We start from the raw sequence: 9010 nt of genomic DNA on the forward strand, positions 1-9010 counted from the left end.
CTTATTTGATTAATGTGTCCTATCTGTCTACACCAGAGGTTGCCAACTAGTAGTCAAGGGGCTGAATTGAGCCCACAATATCTTTTGTTTGGTTCACAGCATTTAACAATATTTTTTAATTAGTTGCTAAAATTTTTTAAAAAGAGAAATTCCACAAAAGTAACAACTTCTAGATTCTCTTGGGGGAAAAAAAAAAAAAAAAAAAGATGATCTGACATCTGTAGGCCAGCATTCCTAAACGGGAACACTTTACAATTCACCAGAATCTACTTTCTATTACATGCCACCCATTCACTTCATGAATGGTAAGCATCTTGTCTCTACCAAGACTTTCACCTCTGCCCACGAAGGCAAGCTTCTGTCTTGTCAAGTTCAAGAAACTGGATGGTTATGCTCAATATTTTGCCTGCAGACCCTAACCTGGGGTATATGCCTGGTATCTGCTGAATGAACTAATAACCTGAAAGCAAACAATACGGAACAAATATTGAGCATTTAAGGCTAAATGTCAAGCACTGTCCTTCAATTCCGCTGTGCATTACCTTATTTCATCCTGATAAAATCCCATGAGAAACAGTTTAATTATGTGGGAACTAAGGACCCAGAAAGATGAAGTAATTGTCCCAGGCCTCGCAACCAGTAGAAAACCGACCAAAAAGCTCACGTGTTCTCCATGACCCTATACTGGACTTAGGACGCCCCCTGTTAAGTGGACGGTAGCACTGTGAAATCCGACAAGACAAACATACCACCACCCAGCCACCCTCACACACAAAGACACCCACGGGTTACATTCCGCCCTGTAAGCTAAAGCACCACGAAAGAAATGACAGCTCGAGTCAAAGGCTGGAGTAAAAGCAAGCAGCTCTCGGTTCGCTACCTTCCAAGAATCGGCTCCGCTGTGTACAGAGCCCATCAGGTGCGGAGCATCCAAAGCCCACCCCCCGCGGCCGCTCCCAGACTCCCTACTCAGGAGCAGGGCTGGGAGCGAGAGCGCATCCTCTGGCGCTGTGCCTTTATGTCAAGCAGCGCAGGCCCTGCGGGCTGCAGCACGGACCGAGGCGGCAGGGCCTGTCCGGGGCCCCTCCCAGGACCCGCTGGAACCCCGCCGGCCCCGAGCCCACCCACCAGACTCTCCAAACGCTCGGCCCCGCCGAGCCGGACCCTGCCCCGCCCCACCCCGGCCGCCTGCCTGATCCGCGCCTCCATGGCAACAGCCGCGCCCCCGTGCCAGGCCGCTGGGATGAGGAACCCCAGCGGCTGAGTGACTCCCCTCACCGGCATCGTGGCTCCCTCCTGTGCCCAGCGGAGGTCGCCGCCCTGGGCGCAGTCCAACGGCGCCGGGTTCGCCGGAGAGGTTTGCCGGAGACTACCGAAACACCGCCTTGGCGCTCTCGAGACTGCGGCTCCTCGGGCGAGAGCAGGCAGTGCGCAAGCGCACTCCGGGCTCGCCCCGCCCCATCCCCGGGCCACACGCTTCCTCGGCCTCTTGAATTACGCCTGCGCTGAGGCTTTCCGAGTCGGTCTCCTAGGACGCCAGACTGAAGCCGCGCCTGCGCAATGGTGCCGGTCAGCTGAGCTTGGAAATCTAGCCTGCATTGGGGCGGGAATACCTGGCTGCCACTGGTCGCGAGAAGCGCGGGGGGTGGGGGGTCCTCCTAGGTCCCACTGCTAGTCTCCTGGCTCATGCAGTACTCCAGATGTTGAAAACAACCATAGCAAAAAAAGTTAAAAAATAAAAGCAATTGTACACTATGTCCATCTAGAGAGCTAGAGGCTTCACACACATTAATGCGCTTGATTGCTGACTTGTTTATAAAACGCGTATCTCTATTACAGATGAAGTGAGGAGGAGCTTTGTCTGTATTCTCACAAGTATCTCCAGAGCCTAGAATAGGACTTAGAATAGGACCTAGCACAGGACAGATTTTCAATAAGTATTTGTGAAAGAACCAATAATCTATCCTCTTTCCTGTCCAAATCTCTGCTCTGCTGCGCTTGGATGTACAATAGACATTTCCAGATTATTATGACCAAAACTGAAGGGTTGATTCCCCCCCCCCCCCCCCCACCCCATATTTCCCCCCTATACTACTGTCCATCCCTGCCCCACCTCCCCCATGTAAAAAAAAAAAAAAAAAGCGCCCTCTCATACTTCCCTCAGCATAATAAATGAAGCTAAGTTCTGACAATTGTTCAGATCAAAGCACTCTTTCTCTCATACCCAATGTCCAACCTTTCAGTAGACCTTCTTTCTATCTTTAAAGTAGAACCAGAATCTGACCACTTCTCACTACCACCACCACCTCGCATCTATATTACAGTAGCTCAAAGCTGGTTTCCTCTGTATATCCTTGCCCCTTTTAGTATGTTTTCAACATAGGAGCCAGAGTGATGGTGTTAAAACATGAATCAGATAGTGGTTTTTTTTTTTTCTGTATTCAGAACCTGCCAATGATTATCTATCTCACAGACTAAAAGTCACAGGCCCTGTCCCCATTTCCTACAATCTTCCCTCTTGCTCATTAGTCTGCACCAGCTCGACTTGGTCTCCTTGATTCAACAGACATTTTGGGCATGGTTCCATCTTAGAAGGCAAGGGCTTTTGCACTTGCAGTAGGAGCTAATAAAAACAACTATAGAGCATTTGACTTGGTGCCAATGTACTAAGTGCTTTACTTTCCTTTTTATTATTAATTTAATCCATATAATAACCTTCTGAAATAGGTATAGTAGTCATTTTACTACAAAATAGGAACAACTATTTTACAGATAAAGAAACTCAGGCACAGAGCCATTACTTGTCCAAGGTCAGATATATGGGCAGTGACAAAGCCCAGACCCAACCTAGATTCTGGAAATCTTTCTCCCTAGATATCCACCTGACTCCCTCACCCCCTTCAGAATGTCTTTGATTACACATCACCTTCTCAATGAGCCCTGCCATGATCTCTCTACTTAAAATTTCAACTTTTAGCTCCAGTCTTCTTAGCTCTTCTCCATATTTCATATTTCTCCTTGGTACTTATCACCATCTGATATGCTGTGTATATGATATATACATTATGTGTATACATATACAGTGCCTTATTGAGATATCATCAGACATACAATTCACCAATTTAAATTGTAAACTTAAATGATTTTTATTATATACACAGACCATAACCACAATCAATTTGAAACATTTTCATCACCCTAAAAAGAAACTATACTCATAGCAGTCACTCCCACTCACCCTCCACCCCCTCTTCATCAACATCCCAGCCCTAGGTAACTTCTGTCTCTCTTGCCTATTTGGGACATTTCATATAAGTTGAATTAGTGCTCTCTTTGGCAGCACATATACTAAATTGAATTAGGTAATATGTGGCCTTTTAAAAATGATTTCTATCACTTAGAGTAATGCTTTCAAGCTCAACGCTATTGTGGCATATATGAATAATTCTTAACTTTTAATAGCTGAGTAATATTCCATTGTGTGGATATACCACATTCTTATACATTTGTCAGTTGGCAGATATTTCAGTTGTTTCTATTTTTTGGCCACTATGAACACTGCTGCTATAAGTTTTTGTGCCCATTTTATTTGCCTTTTCATTATTAAGTTGCAAGAGTTCTTTCTAAATCCTAAATACAAGTCTCTTTTCAGATATATAATGTGCATAAATTTTTCTCCCATTCTGTGGGTTATCTTTTTAATTTCTGGAGTGTGTTCTTTGAAGCTCAAAAGTTTTAAATTTAGATAAAATCCAATTTATGTATTCTTTTTTTTCGTTTCTTTCCTTGTACTTTTGGTATATATCTAATAAACCATTTCCAAACCCAGTCATAAAGACTTATTTCTGTAAGAATTTTGTAGTTTTGGGGCGCCTGGGTGGCTCAGTGGGTTAAAGCCTCTGCCTTCGGCTCAGGGCATGATCTCAGGGTCCTGGGATCGAGCCCCGCATCGGGATCTCTGCTCAGCAGGGATCCTGCTTCCTGCTCTCTCTCTCTCTGCCTGCTTCTCTGCCTACTTGTGATCTCTGTCAAATAAATAAATAAAATCTTTTAAAAAAAAAAGAATTTTGTAGTTTTAGCTTTTATATTTGGCTCTATGATATATTTTTGAATTATTTTTGTATATTGTATGATAGAGGGATTCAGCCTCATTCTTCTGTTTATGAATATCCTGCTGTCCCATCACATTTGCTGAAAAGTCTTTTCTTCCCTCCACTGAACTACTGTGGCACCCTTGTCAAAAATCACTTGATCATGAGTGTGACTGTTGAGTCACATTGAGATTCCTAGAATCTCAATTCAGTTCCATTGGTCTAAATGACTATACCATCTCAATTGCAATAGGTTTGCAGTAAGTTTTGAAGTCATATAGTTTGAGGCCTCCATCTTTGCTCTGCTTTTTCAAGACTGTTGTGGCTAGTCTGACACCCTTGCATTTCCACAGAAGTTTTAGAAGGACCTTGTAAATTTCCACAAAAAGTCAGCTGGAAACTTAATAGATTATGTTGAACCTACAGCTCAATTTGGAAAGTACTGCCACTTTAACAATGTAAGTCTTTTAACCTATGGACATGGAATGTCTTTCCATCTCTTTAGGTCTCCTTTAATTTCTTTCAGTGACGTTTTGTAGGTTTCAGTGTATAAATGTTGTGATTTTTGGCTATATTCTTAAATATTTTATTCTTTTTTATGATACTGAATGGAATTATTTTCTTTTTTTAAAGATTTTTTTATTTACTTGACAGACAGAGATCACAAGTAGGCAGAGAGAGACAGAGGAGGAAGCAGGCTCTCCATCAAGCAGAGAGCCTGACTTGGGGATTGATCCCAGGACCCTGAGATCATGACCTGAGCCTAAGACAGAAGCTTTAACCCACTGAGCCACCCAGGCGTCCCAGAATTATTTTCTTAATTTTATTTTCACATTGTTAATTGTTATATAGAAATAAAGATTATTTTTTTCTAATACATGGACCTTGTACTCTGAAATTTAATGAACTTGTTTATTACTTCTAAGAGTTTTATAGTGGTTTCCATAGGATCCTCTACATACAAGATCTTTGTTTCTTCAACACTCTTTTTAAAAAGATTTTATTTATTTATTTATTTATTTTTAATTTATTTTCAGCATAACAGTATTCATTGTTTTTTGCACCACACCCATTGCTCCATGCAATCTGTGCCCTCTCTAATCTTCAACACTTTTGAAAGATAATTTCACTAGATACAGAATTCCAGGTTGATAGTTTTTTTTTCTCTCCACACTTTAAATATTTCAGTACACTTTCTTCTTGCTTGCATGATCTCTGAGGAGAAGTGCAATGTAATTCTCATCTTTGCTCTTTTATAGGTAAGTTTCTTTCCCTCCACTCTGGCTTCTTTCAAAATTTTTTATCTTTTATTTTCTGTAGTTTGAATACAATATGCCTGAGTATCATTTTTGGGTATTTATCCTGCTCGGTGTTCTCTAAGCTTCCTGGTTCTGTGGTTTGGTGTCTTATATTACCTGGGGAAATTATCCGTCATGACCACTTGAAATATTTCTTCTGTTCCTTTTCCTCTTTCTTCTCCTTCTGACATTCCCATATATTTTCATGTAATTTAATATAATGTATATTTTAATGAAGTACATCTTAAGACAAGTGCACAAATCATAAATGCACAGCTTGGTCAATTTTCAGAGTTGTGTGTAATCAGCATCTAAATCAAGAAACAGAACATTACCAGCCTCCTAGAAGGTCCTGTGATCCTTTCTAGTTACTAATCACTGCCCCCTAATGGTAGTCACTATTTTAACTCTTAACGTCATAGTTTTTTTTCTTGTTCTTATACTTTATATTAATGGAATCATCCACTATGACGTCCTTTGTACCTGTCCCTCTACATTCAGTATTATCTTTGTGAAATTCTTTCTTGTTCGGTACAGCATACGTCCGTTCTTTTTCGGTGTGGTGTCGTATTCCATTGTATGAACATACAATTTGTTTATCCCGTTCAATTACTGACGGACATTTGGGGCAACTACAAATACCGCGGCCCTGAAGATGATGCAGGTGTCTTTTTGGTGCACATATATGAATTTCTGTTGAGCCTATACTTCGAAGAGAAATCGCTGGGATTCTACTCATGTTTAGTATCTGTCTTTCCTAGAATGTAAATTCCACGTCTATTTTATTCACTGTCATGCCCTAAAACATTGTAGGCCTTCACTGAGTAACTACTGATGGGGAAAAAATGTACGCATGAAGAAACTACTTTGTGAGGAAGATACTGTCGCTTTGTAAGAGACGAAGTAACCGAGACAGAGCTCAAGTCACATACAGGAGACCACACAGAGTCAGAATCCCATCTCAAGCTTGTCTAACAGGAGAGCTCGTGACGCTTCTCTACCGGGTCCTGTGTGCCCCCGAAAACGTACTTTGAGGTAAGACGCAGGGTCCGCGGCCGGGCGTCCTTCTCCAGGGCCGGCGTGGTCACCAGCTGCCCGGTCCCGGACGCGGGACTCTGGTCGTGGGGCGCGGGCTTTGGCCAGGGAAGAAGCTCACATGGGCGGCGGGGGCGGAGAGTGCGGGGACAGGGGATCCTTCGCCCACCTGTGCGCACTCTGGGCGCCGCGTCCCGGGAGCCAGGGCCAAAGCCCCGCCGGCTGGGAGGGGCAGCTGCGGGCCAGGACTGGGCGGGATCTGGAGAGCCTGCCCCGCCCCGCGCCGCTCCCGCGAGGCCCCGGCGGCAAGTCCCGGGCACCGGCTTATAAAAGCTGGCTATGGCGGGTCTCACACTTGGGACTGGGCGCTCGCTATGGCTTCAGGAGGGCTGTTCCCCGGGCCTGCCCGGAGAGGACACCGAGCTGCAACTCCCGCCCTGAGCGCCGCTCCGAGTCCGTTGTCCCTGCAGCACCCCTTGGGCCCGCGCCCTGGGCGGTGCCGTGGGACAGGGGAGGCCCTCTGGTCTCCCACCTGCAACAGGCCCTGGGTCGCGAGGCGCGCCTGTGGCGGGGTGGCCAACCCCAGGTAGCGCCCCGCGGCGGGGACCTCCCGGGAGCACGTTCGCCACCTTCCCAGCGCGCACACCGGGCGCAGCCGGGTTCCACCTGCGCCCGCGCCGGGATGAGCCGCACCGGGTGTGCCGGGACCTGCCCCCGGTGCGGGCGGGACGCAAGGCACGAGGCTGGAATCGGGCCCCTGTCTTCGAGGGGAAGAGCCATCCTAATCCCTGAGCCGCTGGGCGACCGAGAAGCACTTAGGCCCACCGCAGCTTAAGGTGCAGGTTCTCCTCGAAGCCCCTCCGGTCACCTTCAGCCAATCTGCACCACATGCAGACTGAGACTGGCCACCCACGACCCTCCCGGCCCTCTCCTACCCACTCTTTCTGGCAGCCCGAGATCTGCCACAAGGTCCGGGCCCTCGTGCTGTGGCTCCGGGAGCTTAACATTTTTTTTACTTCTCCCAGACCACTTTTAACCTGGCTCTCACTCCTTCGGCCGCCTCCTGGTTTCATTAAAGGTAGGGAGGCTTGTGAGGATGGTAATAGGGTGGGAGAGGAAACTGACCTCTGCTATCCCAGATGCTCAGAGGCTTGTAAGCTAAGGGGCTTGCTCGAAATGGTAGAACTGTAATAGTAATCTCTTTACATCGCTCTCCCCTGCCGGTCTGGCTCAGAGCGGGGAGGCCTTCCGAGATGAGATAGGGTGTGCTTGTGTGCACCGGTCCAGTGCAGCCTGAGGCCAGGATGGGCCTGTGTATTCCCTGAGATGGTGCTATATTTCCCACCATCATTCATTCCCCTAACAAAGGACTATTGACTAGTCCCTCCCGGTTCTGAAATCAGGAGCATATTCACGGTTCAAATCTAAAACTGGCACTAACTTGTGGAGGAATACAATCAATCTTTTTGAATGAAGGAAAAAATGTAATTTCCTAAAAAAAAAAAAAAAAAAAAAAAAAAAACAAAACCCACCAATGCTTTACCCTTTGTGTCTGGCATTCATGATCTGCTCAAATGTGTTTGTTCCAAACTGCAGATAAGAGAGCGAATACTCTAAAATGCCATGATTACTTCCTTGAGACTTGCTGCCAAAGTTAACGAAGAAGAGGAGGTAGGCATTCGTGGCAGTCTGCTCTGAGCAGCTTTTGAGGTAGAGGAGTGTAACACAGGAGCACCAGACTTCCTGAAAAATCTGTGTCCTTAGGAATGTTGGGCATGTTGGAAAATTCATTAACTTCCCAGGATCTCTGATGTCCCTTCTTTAGCCTTATTGCACCCCAGGACCCCACAAATGGACACTTAGCTGAATTCTCCTCATCCAGTAGACCTAGAGGCCTGATCTCCTAGCAGACGGACCTTACCTTCTTGGTTGATGTCCGATTCTGCTTCCCACTGAGCAGAAGCAGCTGCTGTTGACCTAGGAAAAAGGCTTCCCAAACCATGTGGCCTCATGTCCACCCCTAGAAAGTACATCGAAGAAATCTGTTTGAGACTTAAGGACTTGTCTGTGTCAATGAAGCTGGCCCTCAGGGACTCTGGGGCCTTCTCTGAGAGGGGCAGGAGGGCCATGTGGGGGTGGGGGGGCTACAAGTGCTTCAGGCTTGCTTGGACTTTGCAGCTTCACTGTGGTTTCTGTTCAGAAGATTCTCTGCCAAAATTCTTCCCAGAGGTCCCCCTTCCCTCTCTACAACCTGTTCCCCTTTGGGGATAATGAAGTCTCTGTCATTTCCACAGGGTCCCCCCTGGCTGAGCTCAGGGTCTGAAGGGTCAGAAAAAAAAAAGGATCACATGTGTATCCATTTCCAAACCTTCTATAAAAATGCCTTGAACCCCTGTCCTTTAGAATATAATTGTGCTCCCCCAAAGTTGCTTCTGTCCAACTAAAATTCAAGTAAATGACCCTTAAAAGAAGCATTTGTGGAAGCTATGGTAATACTTTGTTTACCTAAAAAAGGAAAATAGTCTTTGGAGCACCTGTACTTGAATGGACTCATGGACAAGGCTTACTAGTCCTTCTGGGAAAAAG

At 45.9% G+C, this 9010-nt stretch overlaps 1 protein-coding gene across 4 annotated transcripts in view; it reads right to left on the reverse strand.

Moving 5' to 3' along the window:
• KIF3A (kinesin family member 3A) overlaps nucleotides 1-1484 on the reverse strand; it is a 52879-nt gene extending 51395 nt beyond the window's left edge. For 2 of the 4 annotated variants that reach the window (XM_032837554.1, XM_032837553.1), the window contains exon 1: nucleotides 881-1092. In XM_032837554.1, the coding sequence (XP_032693445.1) occupies nucleotides 881-916 (36 nt within the window). In that variant the 5' untranslated portion in view covers nucleotides 917-1092. Of the gene's footprint in view, nucleotides 1-880; nucleotides 1093-1278 lie in introns of those variants that run through there. The other 2 variants (XM_032837556.1, XM_032837555.1) reach the window with 2 other exon arrangements.
• Nucleotides 1485-9010: the final 7526 nt, after the last annotated feature.

Source organism: Lontra canadensis, unplaced genomic scaffold (genome assembly GCF_010015895.1).
Source record: "Lontra canadensis isolate GAN:19392208 unplaced genomic scaffold, GSC_riverotter_1.0 scaffold99, whole genome shotgun sequence".
In the NCBI taxonomy this organism is placed as follows: Eukaryota; Metazoa; Chordata; class Mammalia; order Carnivora; family Mustelidae; genus Lontra; species Lontra canadensis.